Source organism: Rhea pennata, chromosome 8, assembly GCF_028389875.1.
Source record: "Rhea pennata isolate bPtePen1 chromosome 8, bPtePen1.pri, whole genome shotgun sequence".
Taxonomy (NCBI): Eukaryota; Metazoa; Chordata; class Aves; order Rheiformes; family Rheidae; genus Rhea; species Rhea pennata.
Window position 1 is genome coordinate 1,540,427 of NC_084670.1, and position 20,696 is coordinate 1,561,122.

A 20,696-nucleotide genomic window follows, 5' to 3' on the forward strand; every position below is an offset into this window, starting at 1 on the left:
TCCCTGGAACTGCACTGTTCATAAGATACTGTTGTTCAGGCTGACGTGAGGGAACGGCTTCCCACCTCAAAAGGCAAAGGCCCTGTTCTTTTGTCTTCCTCATACCTTCCTGCCTAGGTGCACAGCTACTGTTTACCTTTGGCTGGTTTTGGTGTTTGACAGACTTCACTGTGAGCTCATCCAACATGTGAAGAGTGGCAGAAATCTAATGCAATAAGAAAAATCACTTCTTTGCCATTTCAGTGAGTTAAATCAGTCCAGTGACTTGTCCAGTGAGCCTCTGAGTAAGTGTAAGGGAGGATGTAGGGTTACTAGCCAGCACCAAAGGGGAGAGGGAAAGGACAGTGGCATGCTCCTCTCCAAGGGATATCACATCATGGGGAAGCTGGTCCCATAGTTAGCTTCCTCCAAAATGGAAACCCCAATCTTCTCTTCTCCCGAGAAACTGGGGAAAAAGGAGGTGGTGTAGGACTACCGTTTTGGTGGCAGTTGGCTGTCAAATCAGCCTGGTCAGAACAGGAAGCCTTGCATACTCTTATCCTCTCCACTGCCTCCTCTCTCTCTTGCTCCAGCAACAGTACTCACGTAACCAGAAATCTCTCATGTGATCATGTGATGAAATCAGCAGCTGATCTGGCTGAAAACTAACTTGGTGAAAGGGGGGGGGGGAAAAAGGACTAATTTTCTGCTTCCTCAACACTCTCATGGCATGATTACAGGCACAGTGATCCAACTCACACTTGTTTAATGTGCCAGGGAATGGGTCCTGCAGCCACAGGGCCTTAGGCCCTGACAAGCTGCAAGCCAGTGCTGTCTCGTTGCTTCCCCTCCCTATGCTTGCTCTGTTCCTCCTCCCCCATACTCCATGACAGCTGTCTCTGCAGAATAAGCCGAACTGTCCATCTGAAAATTCACCAGATTTCCAAAAGGCTGCTTTCTACTGGATTGCTGATGTAATCAAGACCACTGTACATCTGGACAAAATCACCTGGTACAGGATGGGTTATGGGAAGACAGGGAGAGTAAACGGCCTTTCCCAGGGAGAGGGAAGCTGGATGGCCTTTGTTGGCAAGAATGCCAGCCTGAGAGTTCAAAGTGTTGCAGTTTCGGGCTCTAGCTGTACAGATAAAAGCACAAATGTACCCTACTTTGGTGACACTGATGACCTCTAGGAGAGTACTGTAATCTGAAACCCAAAGCCAGCAGACGCACAATTTGAATCTGGGACTTGGATAGTTCCAACACAAACTGATTAACTTTAACCTTACATTTTCGTCCACTCTTAATGTATTTTATGATACACCATTTCAACGAGGAAAATGAACTAACAGAATTAAGTAAATAATTTTGAACAAATATATTACAGCCATTTCTACATTACTTCATTGTATATTTTACGGTTAACTTTAATTTCAACAATACAACTGTGCACAGTAAATCAGGCACAGATGTGCAAAGTCCTTTCCCAGATTTTTACTGATTACAGATGATAACTTCTGGTAACAAAATGGTATTCACCTACCATTTGTCATACTATTGAGCAAACTTGGATCTCTGTGATCTATTTAAAATAAATATATTCTTGGAACATATGCATCTATAAATTTCAAGGATAAGACAGTCTTTTCTGATGACTGTAGGAGCAAGGGATGGGTATCAAGAGAGGCTCATTTTAAGTATGCTAGAACTTCTCAGAAGAACAGTCATAAGCATAAGAACAGAAGAATCTGATATCACAAAACCTTGGTCCTGTTCAAGGGAACAGAATTATTTCTGTCTTTTTTTTTTTTTTTTAACATTTAATGATGTCTGTCACAATCTTTTGATGAAGACACAACATAAATTATTACAAAGTTGCACACAATTTTTAAGGTTAGGTGTTTATGTATATCAGTGACACTTTCGCGTGGAAATAAGAAGAGATGAGAGCTAAATTGGTTTTCATTTATGAAAATATACTGAGACCCAAATCTTGGTATCATTGAAATTTTTCTTTTAACTTCAGTTGAATATAAAGACAAAATCATTCAGAATCTCTTTGATATAGTTTAAATAATATAAATCTATTACTATGGATTATATATTTTTACATAAATATGTTTTACTTATATCTAAACAAAACAGTTTAAATATTTTGTAAACAACTTCTTCTCACACGGATTAGGAAAATTACGTAAACGATACCTGTTATCACTCAGATTTAACACCCTCAGCTTCTGCATCTGACCAATTTCATCAGGAAGAAATTCTAGCTTGTTAGAGCGCAGAGACATAACTGTTACGTTTTTACAGCTTCCGATCTATGAGAATGAAAAAAAACAAAGATGTTAGGATACTCACTTTGATTAAGATTCCTATCACTAACTTCTTATGTCAGAAGGTGGCTAAATTGTGTCTTTGCCTTAAATAACAAAGTACAGAATCCAAAGTCAGAAAACAAGGCCATTGTCAACAACACCAGGGAAATGACTAGGGTTACTTGCATCACTCTTCTGAGTGATACTGTCACCTTTAAATGAGACTACTGAATATATACGAAAGATTTAGTCTTCCACACCGGACAGAAATAATTGCTTTAACAGCTGTTTTGTTTGAGTAGGGATGAAATCTTAGGTCTACCACAAAACATATCAACTGGTAATTTAGAAACAGAATCAGCTTCTCACTTCTCTGGGCAATTCAGGAAGGAAATTCTCATCCACAGCTAACGTCCTCAGGTTATGAAGGTAGCCAATAGTAGAAGGTAAGGACTCTAACTCATTGCAGCTGCAGTCAAATTCTTCTAATAGAGATAAACTGAAATTGTAAATACACTTGTTAGATGTTATACAAAGGTTATATAATAAAAATTAACAAGCTAAAATCTTTGAAAATTTTAAAGCATCACATTACTACAGACATTATGCCCTGAAGAAGGAACAGGTATTATAGACTCCCACAGGAGGAGTCAATAATGATATGTTTTTATTAACTATTAGGACCACTGTTAATCAATCTTATCTGGCAAGGCAGCTTAAGAAAGATCAAGTTAGTTAGTTTCCCAAATTATCATTCTTATTATTTGTTGTAAGAAAGTATCCCAAGAAAACGGACAGTGATCAGGGCAATTCATATAAAACCAAATAACACAGTCCCTGATCCAGAAAGTTTGCAATCTTAACATACAAAGACAGACAACAGGTAAGGAAATACTACTGGTGAGAGCAAAGAAAACAAAAGTAGAAAATGCCTCAAGATGTATTTGAACTGATGCACTTGACATAATTTCTAAAAAGATCAGAAATGAAAGAAGAGGAAATTTGCGTTCAAACTCAGCATAGTAATTTCAGTCTGCTATAGTCAGCTAACAAAACAGAAGACTCATTTTTTGTAAATGTGCTTATCTTTCATACAGTGAAAGAACCTGCTAAAAGACCATCTTGAAAGGGCATCTGTATGGCAAAGACTGAAACAGAGCAAACCAAAATAACTCATCTTCTCAGCATTCGATCATACCACTTAGCTCACTAAATGTTTTTTGCCAAGTCACTGATTTAAAATTGCCTGATAAGTGGAGCTGTGCATAGTAACTTGGTGTGCACTACTGTATTAGTAAGTCAAGTTCTCCTTTTACAAACAATGAAATAATCTCCATTGCTGCTTGCATTCTTTTTCGTATATTCTCCTATTCTGTCAAATCACTAAAAAAAGAGATGGACATTTCTTCCATGCAATCTGGTTTTTAGGAACAAGGATGAAATAGGGAAAGCTGATAGGAATTCCTCCATCAAACTGAAGTTTAGATGAGCCACAACTCTCAGTACTACAAAAAGGGCAGTATACACACAGAAAGCATTCCTTTCTAATGCGTGAGATTGGCATCCTGCATATTCCTACATCATATTATTAATAAAAAGGTAATAAAATGAGTCAGAGGTTTTGTATGGAATCCTGAAAGAAAAGGGCCCACATCAGCAAAGCCTCCTTCTCTAACAGCAGCTGGCACCTATGCAGAATAAAAGCCAAGGAAAGGACAAGAGAACTAACAAAATCCAGAGCACTGACAGTCGTCACTGTTCAACTTGCCCACCCACCACTGTTCCTGAACGACGACGCCCTTCAAAAGCATGTTTCTGCACTTCAGCCAGCCACACAACCCTCACTGAGTGTTTGCTTTTCCCCGTTCTGCTTGTCAAATATTCCAACATCAGCCAAATCATCATTAAAAACAACCTACTACAGACCCTCCAACATCAGACAGAACTAGACCTTGAACGACAAGTAAGTAAAAATCTATTGGCACTTATGCTTTATCTACTCCTTTTAACAGATTAAAATCCACATATTCCAAATATGTTCAACCTAACCAGAACATGTCTCACTTTACACCTGCCCTTCAGGAATGCAGGGGTGAAATCACACAACCACTGCTCACCAGGAGTACGCACTGACAGCCAATAACGGAAAATTACAGTTAGCAGTGAAAGAATGTTTTGCAGTGAAATTATTTAGTCTCCAACCTCTACTGATTACCTTAAAAAAGTGTCTAGATATAAAAAATTATTAACACTGTACTGCTTATCCAAATCACTGAGTAAAAGTTTTGTGGCCCATTGCAATTGTCATCATTCCCTGCTTGTGCTGCCCATTTTTTGCTCCACACATGCTACTTTTTTCTCTCAAGTGCTCTAATTAATAAAGCTAAATGGCAAGCAATTATTCCTTCCCTGATGTATGTCATCTTCCTGTCCACTGCTACAGGGACTACCTGCCTAAAAGCTCATCTTTTTTTCCAAATGTGTTGGTTGATCCAATAAAAAGTACTACCTCTCCTACAAACCTTGCTCCTCTGTATTTATGTGAACCATGGCTGCAGGAACGGACTTTCATTATATGTTTAATTTACTTAACTGTTTTTATCTCAGTTTCTTAATCAAAAAGGTCTTTCGGTCTTCAAGGTCTATGAAATGTGAAGCCAGAAATAGATACTCTTACCATGGAATTCTCAGAACTTTCCTATAATTGCTGTATTTCAATACGCTGAAAAGTGAGTCATACAGAGATTAATGACAGAGATGCCTGGAAATTAGCCAAAAGCTTTGCCAAGTTTGGGATTTAGTTTTTGTTTATTTTTTTAATATAAGTTTTGTACCTATCACAATTTCAAAGTAGAAACAAAACAATTTTTGTAAAGGCAAAATTCAGACGTGTTTATCTACCTTGTACAAAGTATGTGCTAATGGAAAGAGGTAGAGACCTTGACAGAGGGAAGCCCAGCTTGAAAACTTATTAAATTGCAAGAGGCATAGATTCTTCCTTTTGCTGATGATAACACAATCACCAAAAGCTTGAAAACAGATAAGCTGATTTAGAACAGCAAGGCTTCCAATTGAAACCTGAAAGTCTGATCCTCTGAACCGTAACTGTGGAAGTTTTTGTGGCTTGACTTTTCACAACAGAATTTTATTTGAAAGGTATTGTCTGCATACACATTGTCAGCTTCTCTTCTTCTTGGTGGCATCATCAGCAAATAAGTGAAGATGGCCACAGTAAAAAACAACAAATTCCCTGCGAAACTAAATTTTAGCTCTGTAACTACCAGGGTTAAATAACTCTGTCCTTGACAAACTGATTTTTCCCTGACAATGGATTGTGGATGAACAGTAAGTTGACAATAACAACTAGAATTCCAATCAGACTCATTTAGCTAAAGTGTCATTAACCCTACTCTTTTGGGCTAAATTCAGTTCCTTCTCCCTAACTGAGCAAACAAAGGCAGACAAGAATCAGATACACAAATTCTTCTCATGACTTTCCTACCCACAAAGTGTGAGTGCGGGCATTCACTCAAGTCCTAGGGATGCAATTTCCAGACTTTGTGTCCAGCTTGGTAAAGCACTTAACGAATAGGAATTCACTGGTATTATCCAAAGGGGTTAAAGATAAACACATAGTTAAATGTTTTACTAAAGTGGGGCTACTGTACAGAGTATCCAGCAGGGTCAAACTTTAAATGCCATTTAAAAGATTGCCTTTTGAACAAAACTGCCAAAAATGAAGGTGACTGCTTACTGTTAGCAATGTTGACTCAGTGTAAAAGTGTGCTGTGTCTCACTGTGAAATTGGTCCCTGGAGGGAGAGTTCCCTCCTCCACATTGCCAATTTTTGTGTTACAATAATATACTATATAGTGGGTACTACGACTATCATTTTGGAGAACAAGACCCAGTACGAAACTATTCAAACGGATGAGTCAGAGAAAGGAAGTTCATTTTGATGTGGGAGACACCGTCCTCATTAAATGGAAGTACTTCATTTAAAAAGCACAATCAATCATTCAAAAATAGTATGATAATATTAGGTGATCAGCCTACTGTTCTGCAAATACACTTCTTGGAGCAGAAGTATCCATCTCCTGAAATCTAATTAAGGATCCATGACAAATAATACAGAAAATACACTAGGCAAAAAGAGAGAGGAAATCCTTTTAATCTGAACAATTCAATCCATAAGAAAGCATCCTTGTGACAGGATTTTTAAAAACGAACCTCCTCAAATTATTAAAGATAATACTGGTTATTATATCAGCCATTCTGGATAACATCCAATACACTTTTGAGTGTTATGAGCTTTCATTGCCTGTAACAATGTATTACTGTATAGAATATTTACATGATTTTCTCCTTTTGTGATTCATACAACCATTTCTTGATATACCCCATGAAAAACACGTGTCTGAAGACACAGTAATAGTCACACAGTAAGCCCTAACTGAGCTGTCAATTGCTACAAATGTAATAGTTCACTAATTTACTTTTTTCTTTCTGAATCTCGTATCAAAAGTTAAATTATTACTGAAAACAATACTAAAAAAATGGGTGCAGGAGTAATAAAGTGCTGGCTAGGCAAGTTAGAGTATTGCTGTTCTAGAGACCTCACTGTACTTAGTGAATACCATCATATTCCTGGACAAGTCCAACTGAAGGCTTTAACTTTGGAAGCCTCAGAAAAGTCATGGCTTAACAAAAATACCTCTCATCAAGTATAGCTTCCTGAGCTAGAGCTTGCCGAGAGAGAGCAGTTTTTGAACTGTTTGTACAGAGTCGCAGTGGAACTGTGCTCAAGGATGCCAAAAGGCATCACCTTCGCCTTTCCCCACATTTTGTGCTGACAGCAGAGCATTTGTATGAGCATGTGTTGAGTCACACCAGACAGACAACTAACCATTTCTTCAACTGAACTCAGTTTCTTCTGCATGAGTACTACTGCTGGTGTGAAGATGATGAAAACACAAGAGCTAGAGCTGCAGGAGGTGGCCAGGGACCACGTATTCTAACGGTTTTCCAAATGTCAGTTTATATTGCATTTCAGAGTAAAATATGTAGAGGAAGTGGCATCTTACAAATGCCAATATTAAATATACTTTCTGCCAGGAAGGGATATGTGTCAAAGTGACATACTTGGCAGAAAGCGATTCTTTATATTGTTTCAGAAAAAGGCTAGAATCAGTCTTGAATTTTACAATAAATTAGATTTCATTTAGCAGTACGCCCAGGACTGTAGAGGAAAGCTCTACAGGCAGAAGTATACGACAGAATTTTGTACCAGTGATCACGTAATGTCTTACAAAACGATTGCTAAAGGGCATCATCAGAGCATATTGCAACAGGATTACTTACACAATCTTTCACATTTTGGTATGCATATCTATGAAATTGTCACTTTTTCATTCAAGCTACTTCAGTACCTTAAGAAATTTTCATACATGAGGTTTACAGCCATTTTCTTTTCAGCATCAAGTACTGGGTGTTGCTATGGAAACAGACATATTCCCCAATGCTTATATTTCTTCTACTTTGGTTGCTCTAATCATCTGAATTGCAAGTGATTCATACAGAAAATACCTCTTTGTTCTTTGTCTTGGAAATTATGATACATTTCATCTTCCTACACTTATGCCAGTATAAGTTCACAGAACTAATGAAGTTGCTCCAAATATAAACTGCTTTAAGCTGGTTATTAGCACATATTTTGAAATTATTTCATAATTCAGTATTTCTTCTCATTTTTGATTTCAGAAAAAAAAACATAGTGCAAGAAAAAAACCACATTTTTCTTAATGTTAAAAATCTGACTGATACTCACTTTCCAATTGCATTTGGCAGAACTGTAAGCTGATTGTCATCAACTTTTAAAGTTGTAAGCCTTTTCAACAGTCCTACAAAACAGATCAGAATGTTTTAGTGACATGTGCACAGCAGAAAGAAGTAATAGAAGAATATTTCACATTAATCTTCTCTTATTTGCTATAAATATCCTTAAACAAACACCTCAAAGAAAATCTCATACTAAATAATTTATATTTGGGTTTTAGAAAACATCTGTTTAGGACAGATGTTTTGCTTCAGTTAAATCTGATTCCCATTCAGTAATTGGAGTTTGGAAATAAGAACTGAGTATAACTCATTGCAAGAAAGTGTAATTCAAAATGAAAATATTTATTACTTTTGTACTGAAGTTAAATACACTCTAAAATCAATCTGCATATGTACATCAGAGGATTGCAGAATGCAAAAACTGGAGTCCTGATGCTAAGGTATTATACAAGACTGAAATGGAAAATACCTGTAAAATACATCTAGTAACACTCATGCAGTGCAGTATTACTAGTAAGCAATACATATTGGAATTTTGAGTAGATTAGTTTAAAATTGGATGAACTTAATGAAAATGATGATAATGATCTTGTGGGCTCATGTATTGAAAGCAATAGAAGAAGGGAAAGATCCCAGTGCTTCTGAAGAAAAAAATCTCCTTGATAGGAGATCAAGACAGCAATGAAATATCTAGTCATATAGAGTGATATACAGTCACTTCCACAAATTCTACATGTTCTAGAAATAATAAGCCAGAAATTCTATATATGTAAGATAGTCAAAACAGAAATGAAATGAAATATGACCTATTTCTTTGCTAAATGCTCCTATTTGGAATTATATTATTGTAACTTAAAGTGATACATTCTTATAAGGCTTTAACTCTGTTCAGATAATCAGTATTATATCTACTTTTAAATTTAGGTAAGATCATGCCCATGGCTAGATCAGATCTTTATTCTGACTTTCAAAATGCTCTTTATGACTGCCCAGGTATCAGATGTTTCAGACTCCTTTGGAATTTAGTAGAATTTCTTGTTCCAGGTGTATAATTAAGTTTCATCACTCCTGAAAAGACATAAATAAAATCCTTGATTGTAAAACATTACAAGACAGCATGGGCTTTTCTCACCTATGGAGTCTGGCAGTTGCTGCAACATATTGGATGACAATAGGAGATCTTCAAGTCCTTCGCACCCTGATATGTCCAAATCGACAGTTTCTATCCTGTTTTTTGACATATCCAGATACACCAGCTGCTTTAACTTCCCTATAGACTTAATAGCATGATACAAACAGTTTAAGTTGAACAGATATACACTGCGTGACAATTTTTTTTAATTAACAAGACAATAGTAATACAGGTTTATACTTAGTTATCTCAGTATGCTTTTTCCAAGATTTATTTCACTGAAGTACTATCTATAATGGTCTAATAGCACTCTTGTTCAGGTAATTGTAAGAGAAAAGGTTGACATATGGGGCAGAGCTGAAAAACTTTCTCCATGTTTTAAAAAGATAGTGTGATAATTCTAAGGCCCTTTAAAATGCTGTTCATCATTGTTAAACTAGTCTTTAATTCCACATCTCAGTTATACCAAGCTAAATGACACATACCAACTAAGCCATGTCTTCAAGATTCAATTAGATCTGCTGAAAATTTGCATTCTGAAGTCATAAAGCTGCATTATTTCTTCAGCTGGCCACAGATCCAAAGGAAATGTACTCACAGTTCACTTACATTCATACCGGCAGTCCCTAATGTCACTAAGGCTAGACATGTACAGAGCGATTTTCTGTGTCAAATTCATTGTCTGAATTTTGCAAATCTAAAATGAGACTTCAAATATTCACAGTTCAATTATGAGAGTTCAAGACTAAGAGTCCATCCACTTCAAAAACACAGTGTTTAAGCTGCAGTGAAAACATCAATGAGCAACATGTTTATGATAAGAAATCCTCCTTGATTTCTCTTAAGAACAATTTTGCTTTTAAGAGTCTGAAGCCTGACACAGTTATTTTTAATAAACTACTGGGGACCAGTGGGTTTTGAATCAGCAATTTAAACTAGGACTGTCTGCACCACCGACTGCAGAAGCAATCTGCTTCTTGATCAGTTATTACAAGACTGTTACCTCACTCCTGACATGAAAGTTCACCAAGAAAATCAACAAAAGGACCTGTAATTCTGTGATATTATCTGTCATCAGACCTGAGTTGTAAAAAGGAAATCCTCCCTTTCATCCCAACTTTTCCATTCTACCTACACTAATATTTGAATGCATTTTTTGTTTTATTTCTGGTACAGACCACTTTTTTAACCAATTGATCAGCACTGGAAACCTGGCACATCTCTAGATCTTAAGATCAATTTTCAGTCTGTATTGTTTTTTCTATTTTTGAAAGTTAAAACTTAAAATTAACATGACTGTTTTTTAACCTATTGTTTTGGGGAAGGCTTTTATAAAGAATCACCTAGAGTCTTACTAGGATCAGATTCAGTAAACATAATTTATTCACATAAAATAACTCCATTCTTTGGGAGCCCACTGCCATGATCTAAGGAACACCTTTAATTCTAAATGCCTTCTCTAGGAACTGTGATAGCGCAGCAGGAGTGGGTTTGGAACACATTCACCAAACAATTTCATTGTGAAATTAAAAGGAAATAAAATAATGATTAAAATGCTTGATCTTGATATCCAGCTGATTTTAGATTTGGCAAATGCTTTCAACTTCAGCTTGTTTTTCACTAACAAAGCATTCAAAAAGTGGATATTTTGGAGTGTAAGTGAAAATGATCATTTTCCATGCAAAAAATTTGCTCAACAGAAAACAAGAAATAAACACAATTTATTTAAGATGAAAAACATTTGACAATTTAGAAAAGTGAATTTTGATTAATAAATGTTCAAAGTTAAGTATTTTTCTTATAATACGTAAGCGCATTTATGATACAAAGCTTTAGTGATAGATTTTTCCTGCACCAATGAAACACATTATTGAGAAACAAAATCAGTTGCCTGTGTGATAAAATTTTAATAACAAGGGATTCCTTTTGACTATCATAATCGGTGTAGGCATTTTAAACTGATACTCTCAAATAATTATGACAATAAAAACTGAAAATCAGAATTATAGTGTAGAGCAGCAACAACTGAGAAACAATTCTAGTATCTATCTATGACCATGATGTCTAGAGTTTTTAATATTCATTATCCCATTTTTAAAAAGACAGTTTTCTAAAGGAATAGATCTTCATTCCACTGCCTCAGAATTGTTTTTAGTTTTATTTTTAGTTTTTTGGTATAGTAGAATCTGTATACACCATCCATTACTTTAATTAGATTACTTAATATTTTCTCTTCTTTTTTAAAACTAATCTAGTGTTTTATAAAATACTTAGGTAATCCATGGTGACTGAGAAATGAAGAGTAAATAATTTCCCCTCACAATGGAAACTATGCAAGTGTTGAATAAAACAGTCACATGTCCATTTGGATACTATCATTTAACACCACCAACATAAAAAGGTTTTCACACGAAAGGCCACGCTGAGGCTTTTGTTTCTTGATAACTAATGACAATTTTAACTAGAAATATGTACTCATACTTGCAAATGCTATTATTTACTGCAAGGTATGTATTTCATTATATCACACAAGAATTTGATTGCATAAAATAAATGTTCATACCCCAGGTAGTATTTGCAAAGAATTATTATCCATCCACAGTTCCTTTAGATTTTGTATTTGTTCCAGAACCTCAGGCTGAGAAAAAGAACAGACAGTATTATGGACAGTTAATAACATTTTCCCACCCTCTCTCTCCCTTCCCCAAAGATACTCTGGTCATCCTCCCTTTTTATAACTCACATCAGAGAGTCAGAAATTTAACAACTCCAAATAGTTCATTGGCAATATCCAGTTTATCAACTGGATTAAGAGAAGTGAGAACTGTGGAGTGTCATTGAAAAGAAAGACAAATCTCATCTTGCAGCACATGCTAACTCTGCCTTTTGCATAATTTATAGTCTCAAAAATAGCTTAACACAGGCAGAGTCCTGAATGCTTTCCAGGATACACCTCATATTACGATTTAATGGCTGCAATTGTCATATTCAGTAGTTCAAAACAGCAGCATGCAAAGATCAAGCCTCAAAATCACAGTAATATTAAGCTTTAATCTAGGATGTTCTATTCTTTTCAATATTAGAGGATGTTAGTGAGAGACACTGGAAAAAAGCAATTCCAAAAATCATTTTCCATTCAGTACAGCTGTGAAAATCAAGAATTATCAGGCTGCAAATATTTTGATGTTTCAGCCTAAGTAGTGTTTCTGTTTTTCATGAAACACTACTTTCACATGTAAAATAAGACTTTCAGTTTGCCTTAGTTCTGTGAAGTGTTAGAAGATTTTTTCAAATTTTGCCAGAAACACGAATTAAATATTTTATTTGGATCAGACTGAATCAGATTCTAGCATTTTTGATGTTCAGAGTACTATTCCACTAGAATTATTTTAACAAAGCTGAAAAAAAATGTGTCTGCCTGACAACACTGCACCTTAAGAGAGACCTCTAATAATCTCCTGTGGTCAAACTACCTTGGAATGTTGTAATTCCCAAGATAAATACAACCATAGTTACAGCCAGTAGTTCCTGTTGACCAAAGTCATATCGTACATTATGGGAGGAGCTCCTCCTGGATACATTGATAGGAAGATACTTGCTAACCTTCAGTTTTACGTGCAGTAACATGTTTCTATTAAGAAATGATTAATCACTATTTTGCCTCAGCTATCCTTATTGAAATTTTGTTGCCCTTCCATGGTTAAAATCACTCCTAACTTCTAGGCTAAATCTATTGACGGTCATTCTATACTATTTGTTGTCATGATCAGTGGTTCTTTCTTTCTCCAGCGTATTTACTGAATGAGGTTATCATAGATAACGATGATTCTCTTTCTCAACTTTAGTTTTCTAGGAAAAAAACTTCCTCTCAAATCAAATACCATTTGATTTGATATTTCTTGAGTATGGATTACGGTGTACCTTAATCCACATGACATCTCATCAGTGTCTCCATAAATGGTATTGAAACCTTCTTCTTTGTCTTTGTTAGAAATACTTCTGCCGATGTATTATGCAAAAATATTTCCATTTTCCACATAGATTGACAATTAATCTGATATTAACCTTTGATAAAGGCACATTACATTTTACCTTCTTTTCTTTTTTCTCCATGCCTTTAACTATTCTTTTTCAAAATTTGTTTTGAAGCCTTTCTGCTACTGAGACCAGACTCACGAAACTTTGAAAATAACCACACTAGGTTTCCCCCTTCCCTTCAGGCTGAGGCACTAAGAGTGCTGTTTATCATTTGTCTGGTGCCGTTTTTTGACACTTGAAGATCGGAAAATTTAAAACCCTTGCCCCATAAATTGATTAACTTGCCCCATAAATTGTTACTTAATGCTCTAGTTTTCCCTGAAACCCATGTCACAGATTAGATTCCCTTCCTTGATTACATTAAATCACTTGAATGTGGCTGCTCTTTAGGATGTGCCAATTTCTATTTTAAACCCAAGTATCTATCACATGATTGAATACACTTGTTTCAAGAAAATTAATGAACAGAGTAACTTCATTTTTGCAACTATCTTGAACCTTAATCCCATAACTACTGAATGAGATTGCCTGTATGAAGAGCACAGGGCCTCCCAGTGCAGTGCTGACAGGGATGGACTTTCAAAGAAGAAATCAAACTTTTCCACACAACACAGTTCTGTGTAGTATTTGACTCTGATAATAAACAAGTTTCTATTAGAAACTAAATCATATTTTCAAAATACATGAAAACAAGACCCCCTAACAATCCCTTTCCCACGAGACCTTCATTTAAACTAGCATCACTTTTCCTATGACATCTTTGTATAGACACGCTGCTGCTTTGCCTGTTGGTCCATTTCAGATCTGGCATTTTGTTCTCATTCACATGTTTTTGGACCAGTTTCCTGAAAAAGCAGTCCACTCAGGGACTCTGGCCCTAACAGCAGCATGGGGCTGTGGGACTCCTGATTTATGCTTCTCACAGAACAGTATGCTACAATGGAAAAATGGAGAATGAGGTTGAACTGATTTAAAGCAAAGACTACAGAATCAGTTCCCACAAAACCCACACTCTGACCTTCAGAAACTTGAGATATTTTTGTGGATCAAAATCCCAAAGAACACTTCTGAAAAATTCTGTTCTATGCAAAATAAAAATAACTTCTAATTAAAAGTCTGAGTTAAAAAAAACTTAGTTTCTCCTATGTAACACTATGAACTCCTAAATATTATCAGAGTTATAACCATAATGGTAGAAGATAGAGCACTGTATACAAACCCAATGTAGACTCCTTGCCAGAGCTTTGCTACAGCTAGAAGAGTCTTCAGAATTTGTTTAACTGACATTATCTTAATTCAAATTAAAATTACAAGAAATATCACGCTAATAGAATAGTAAGGTCCAATTCAGAAGCACTAGTGTTACAGGGTGTGCTGCTGTGATCCCAGAGGGAACACAGCTCAGTTCCACAGGCGGTGGTTGTCACTGGATAGGCTGCCAGTGGACAAGTCACATACAGACATTTATTTCACAATCAGAGCAACAGTTCATAAATCACACTGCCATATCCATGCAGCGAGTTTCACACCATTGATTTGTTTTCTTACAAAAACAAAAGCCCTCCTGAACAGCCCAAGCACTGATAGGTCTGAAACACGATGCGGTAGTAGTTTTGGTAAGTTTTACTTCTCTTAACACCTTTACAGTTCCTGCAGGATAAAGTCAGGTTCTCCTAATTAGGCATGGCTTAAAACCCATCAGTTTAAACACCCTCATGCTGTTTCTGAGAAGTGTCTCATCCTTTAGATGGAGCAGAAAGAAACTTTAAGGGAACAGTAATTTTACACTGAAACTAGGAAAAATTTCCAAAAGTTGCTAAATCTCAAGGAAATGAATTCACATCTCAAAGGTGACATAGGGAGAAACTGAGACAAGAGATTCCTGTATGACTTTCAAGTACTTAAGAGCATTACTGAAACTGCTTATGGTGTCAAAGATTTACTTCTGCCCATAGAAACTTCTAACTTGTACAGGATGTAATGATAGGTTTTAAGAGATTAAGACATAGTTAATACAAGTATTCATAATGAGATTACCAATTCATCTCACGCTGAAGTATTCCAACATCAGCAACTGGCTGAAAGTGAGAGTCATCTGCAACTTGATCTGAAGTGCAGAAGCTTGATGTAGGTGAAGCAGATGATTACAATATCAGTATCTACCTCATGAACTATAGCAAATCTTCTAAAAGCAAGTGCAATCACAACATATAGTCACAATACCATAATACCTTTTAAGTAAAAGTATAATCCCCCATGGGCAGAGGGCCCAAACACACTGGCAATCTACTAAAAAATGATGTATTTCTTACCAGTTCAGAAAATTCATTATTGCCCAAATCAAGTCTCTCCAGCTGAGTCAGTTTGTGCATTGACCTGTAACAGATTAGAATATGTAAGATGAAATTTCTACTTGGAAACCATGGGTCAGATTTTCCTCTCACTCACTTAAGAATAAAGCTCAGACAACATTGTAATTATAAAAATAATTCCATCAGATTCACATTGATGCAACTAGAAACAATATACTTCATCTTTAAGACATAATAGCTGGAGTTCTTGAACTAAAAAAGCTAGCAACAATTATTTTAGCATGAAAATAAACAAAATCTTGGTATAATTTAGCATAGTTGCTCAAGAAACACGTTATATGTATAAGCAACTGAAAGTAATATATATTGTCACATCTTTAATATAAATTTTACAATTTGTGATTAGCTTGTTTATACAGCACCAGAAAGTATTTTGGGTTTTTATAGTAGAAGTATGAAGTATGGTTGTTGCCTCCCTAAAACTGTAGTCATGAGGCAAAACATTTTTGTGAAAAAGGCCAGTAAAAGCCTACACACTGAACAAATCAGGCTGAGATGGGCTTGTCTGGAGTATCTGCGTTGGTTTAGGGGATTGTCCTGAGCTGAAGTGGGTCCCCTTCTCTTTGGCGATTATCTCATTACTCCGCTGTAGTATGGGTGACCTGACGCACATCTACCGTTCCACTTGCAAACCAACAGTCCCACTGAGAAGCAGTGGCGTGCAGGGGTACCCAGTGATACTTGCTGCCTGACAGTAGTCTAGGAAAAATCTATCCCAGTGAATAGATAAGCATCGGGATACAGATTTCTAATTAAACGAACAATCTGAGAATCAAAGTTTTGGTTTGCTGCCAAGCCCTGCTCTCTCCGCGCAGCTCACGGCACAGGAGCGCGCCAGGGAGCCGGCGCGACGCGAGGCGCTTTGCGAGGCCGGGTGAAGGCGGTGCTCCCTGCCGGCAGCCGCCTGCCCCAGAGCGCCCTCGCGGCCGCGCTTCCTCCGAGGGCAGCAAAGGCCTCACACGGCCTCTGCCGCAGAAGACCGCGCGCACGCGGCGCAGCGCGAGTAACCAAAGCAGCGTAGCCTTCCCCACAGCATTACGAGAGTCAGGCAGGAGTGGGTCACACGGGAACGACCCCAGAGCTAATACTGACCATGCATTACGCAGGAAGGGGCTGCAAGGAGCAAGAATAGAAGTGAATAAAATTGGAACAAGGTATTACCGGTACTGGAGGACTCCTCTTTAAGCCCTGGTAGAATAACATGCTCTAAGGAGCTACCAATTTTGTTAGCAGTGGCAGTAAGAAAGAGGATACAAATAATTAAAGAATTTATTACTAACAGGAATAGCCAGTTCAGAAGCCTTCTGAGGTATTCAAAGTTGATCCTAATCCAAAAAACAGCACAATCCACAAGTGGCACCCAACATATCTGCTCCCTATTCACCCGTAAAGGAATAGCTTTGACGCACTGAAAAGTACAGAGTGCACTATTTCTTAACACTTTTAATTAGACAACTGGTTTCATTTTTTGTTGTGCATTATTAATAGACTTTTTACACTCATATCAATTATACCCATACAAGAATTAAAGATGCTTACACTATACCAAATAACGGTGCAGTGGAGTCAAACAATGGAGTCAAAAATTTGCTCAGAAATGATCTATTTCTGCTGTTGATGATTGACTTGGCAGGATTCACATACAGAGAAACAGGAGTTTAACTGAACAAAGAGTACATTTGATACAGAAGTCATTGAGAGACAATGAGCATAGCCCTGAAAGAAGGATTTTTTACATTACGCTTTGCGAAGTCTGGATTTTAGGGGGGGTTTGATCGATCAAAGTTAGAAAGTAAAGCAGTATTTGATTGCAATGTATGTTAATATAAAGAGAGGTTGTGATCCCAACATTTCTACTCATCACAAACTATGGACATCTACTTCTGTAATCATGCTTAATCACACTTGGCAGAACTTGAACTACTTAAATTTTTCAAAGTATCTCAAATTTCATCTAAAAATAATTTAAATTTCTGTTCCCACATTTTAAAGACATTTTCAAAATATGAACTGATTGTAGCTAGAGTGGTTTTGTCTCACTGAGACCAAACACTGCTTAATGACAAGTCCCTGATACTCACTAAAAAAGCAAAATTCAATTTAGATGATTATTCATGTCCTCAGAAACTAAACTTTTAATCATTGTTCAGTAATACAAATCACATTAATCACAGCTACTGAAATAGGAAAAGACAGTAAGATTACTTTTCCTAACGCTTTATGAATGACACTTGTGTAGGAAACAGCCCAGCACGGTCTGCAAAATTTAGCACGCTACTAGCATGGTCCCATGGTGCCACTATGAGTAAAAGCAGCGCATCATGTTTTCTACTGCTGATTTAGACAATATAGAGTTTACTCATTTTTCGAACACTTATCCTAGACAGAGTAGTTCAGGATTTTTTTTGGTTAGTTGTTTTTTTATTACTGGACCTTTGCTTGCCTTGCCACGGATGTATAGTGACTTGCAGGGCTGTCTTCCAGGTCTCCATCTACCAGCTCCCCCCAAACCAGAGCTGCTTGGGGGTGAGGAAGAAAGTATTGCACAGATTTTGCAGTGCTGCAGTAATGTTCCCTGGAGACGGGGGAGTAATAGCTGAATTGGAGTTTCTACATAGTTGTGCCCAGAATATCCATCTAACTCCAGATAAAGGAAACTCATTTTGTTGCTGATACGTTCCGTATCCTTTCTTTCAAGACATTTCAAACGACACCAGCATAGTTTATCTTTTACATATGGAAGATGGATGGCTTTTTCCTCTGAGCTATTGTTTTTTCCAGGGTCTAACATGCCCTCATTTGTTTGAGCTGACTTTTATAATTTTTTGAGAAGATCCCAGTATTATGCAAATTAATGTGAAATAAAATTATAGACCATGCTAAAGTAATAGAAGAGAGCATGACACTTACTAGATTTGTGAAAGTATCAAAGAATCATAATTCATAATCTCTTGAAAATTTGAAGAGCGTTTTTAGTGCATTAGCGAGATCAGAGACAAAGCTGGGATTCACATCGGAACGACTGTGGTGTTTAGACTGTGGCTGTGGACAGACTCCACTTCTGATTTTTTTTTGGACATATTTCTAAGAAGGTACAGGACAGGTGTTTTATGTGATACTAAATATAATGATTATTAAAAATGATACAATTCTACAAACCCAAATAATATAATGATAAAACTGACTTCCATCATCTACTGCTTATAGTATTTGAAGATTTTCCATTTTTTATCTTTTTTTAATGAAATGCTAATTTTTAGTCTTATACAATACCTGAGAAATGTAAAAGGCATGCATTTCATAAGAAATACAATACAATTGTTTTCTTATACTAGCATCTCACACACATTTATCTCTAGGAAGGGCAAATATAAAGCAAATCTTCAAAACTGACAAGGCTCAAGTGAGATGTGTCCATCATCGGCTGCATGCAGAAAATGTATGCTTGAAAATATTCAATGCAAATTTGGAAAGTATAAAATGATAGAAGTCTTAAGTGATGGGGATCTAAAACACCAACCATTTCATCTCTGCAGATTTTATCAGAACTAAAACTGGTTATAAAAGATGCTACGGCTAAAAATTTTACACTTTTTTGTCATTAAAATTATAGAAAACTGATGTTGGGATAAAACTGAACAAAGAATATCAATATATATTTATTAAGTAAAAATTTTATTCATATTTAATTACCTAAAGTAGGAAAAAAAGCAATTTCACAAAACTACAATTCTTCAGTAGCAGATTGAAGTATTTCTTGCTAGAGATCAAGAATCTAACTTAGAAAGCTAAAATCAATAAGTATGTAGGTAAACAAGTATTTGGCTCCCAAATTTAAGAATTTGTATACTTTATCTCTTTAATTAAATAGATACTTTGATTAACCTGCTTAATTTCTTCACCTTTCAGTATAACTTCAACGAATGAACGGTAGGGTCATAAATTAAGACCGGGTAACAGATATGCTTCTGTAATCTGCAGAATTACCACTTAAATTAAAAATAACAACGAAGTGCTAACTACAAGTTAGAAAATAGAAAAATATGTTGTAGTTTAAGCCTATAACACAGAAGAGTTAAATCAGACACTGTTCTGCAATAATGTTTAGTAACAAATGAACATAGCTATGATCAGTCAAGGCTTAGCACACAAATTCTTATATAGAAAATTATTTTCTGTATGTTCTATACAGATCTTTTTTTCATCAATAGTATAAACCTTGATTCATGCTTCCCAACCGCATTATACTCTCCACCAGAACTCTAGTTAAAATTGTTTCTAACATCCCAGTCCTCTTTGTTGTACTTCTCTACAAAACTTTCTTGCAAAATCTAATTCAAATTTTACAAATGCAGACAAAAGCTAAATTCAGTAGTTCATTACACTCTAACATACTCAAGTTAGTTCATTTATACTCATTTTCTCTTTAAATTACGCATAAATCCTGAAAAAGTTTGTCTAATCTAACTTGCTCTTCCTAGTAATAAAGGAATTATATGTATTAGAAAACTTTCCAGATTATGTTTTGATTGTTAATCTAGTTTAAACTTAGGCATATTTAGATACAAGCTGTAAATATCATATAAAAATTTTTAAATTAATTGAACATAATGATGTAATTAGTTACATTCATAATTGTAAACATTTGTTTATTAAGGACAGTCTTATTACCATACAGAATATTATTAATTTATTATAATTTATATGTGTGCTATCCATGGCGATCAGTTTTTTTCAGACTGGATTGAAGGGTTTTTGAAAAGTGCTTACGCTTGCTTGTCCATAATTCACCAGCTGCTGTTTTGGAAATTGAAATATTTTTGCTTGAAATAAATAAATTTGATCTGTCTGAAGGCTAGAAGCATTTTTTTTTTTTTTAAAGTCAGAGTGCGCACACTCAGCCTGAGCGATAAAGCTATCAAAGGCATCTGACCCACTACAAGAGTTCTTTTCATTTTTTCTTTTGATAAAATCTAGACTACAGGTTTCACTCGTTAGTATCATACAAAGTTTTTATAG

At 36.0% G+C, this 20,696-nt stretch overlaps 2 protein-coding genes across 2 annotated transcripts in view; both read right to left on the minus strand.

Annotated features, from left to right (window-relative positions):
* The window catches only part of SRSF11 (serine and arginine rich splicing factor 11), a 235,526-nt gene that overhangs the window by 105,112 nt on the left and 109,718 nt on the right, over positions 1–20,696 (minus strand). The window lies entirely within an intron of this gene.
* LRRC7 (leucine rich repeat containing 7) overlaps positions 1–20,696 on the minus strand; it is a 98,737-nt gene that overhangs the window by 51,507 nt on the left and 26,534 nt on the right. Inside the window, exons 6-11 of the mRNA XM_062581560.1 lie at positions 15,618–15,681; positions 11,831–11,905; positions 9,268–9,412; positions 8,125–8,197; positions 2,667–2,796; positions 2,185–2,300 (exon numbers count right to left, since the gene is read on the minus strand). Coding sequence (XP_062437544.1) covers positions 2,185–2,300; positions 2,667–2,796; positions 8,125–8,197; positions 9,268–9,412; positions 11,831–11,905; positions 15,618–15,681 — 603 coding nt within the window. The remainder of the gene's footprint in view (positions 1–2,184; positions 2,301–2,666; positions 2,797–8,124; positions 8,198–9,267; positions 9,413–11,830; positions 11,906–15,617; positions 15,682–20,696) is intronic.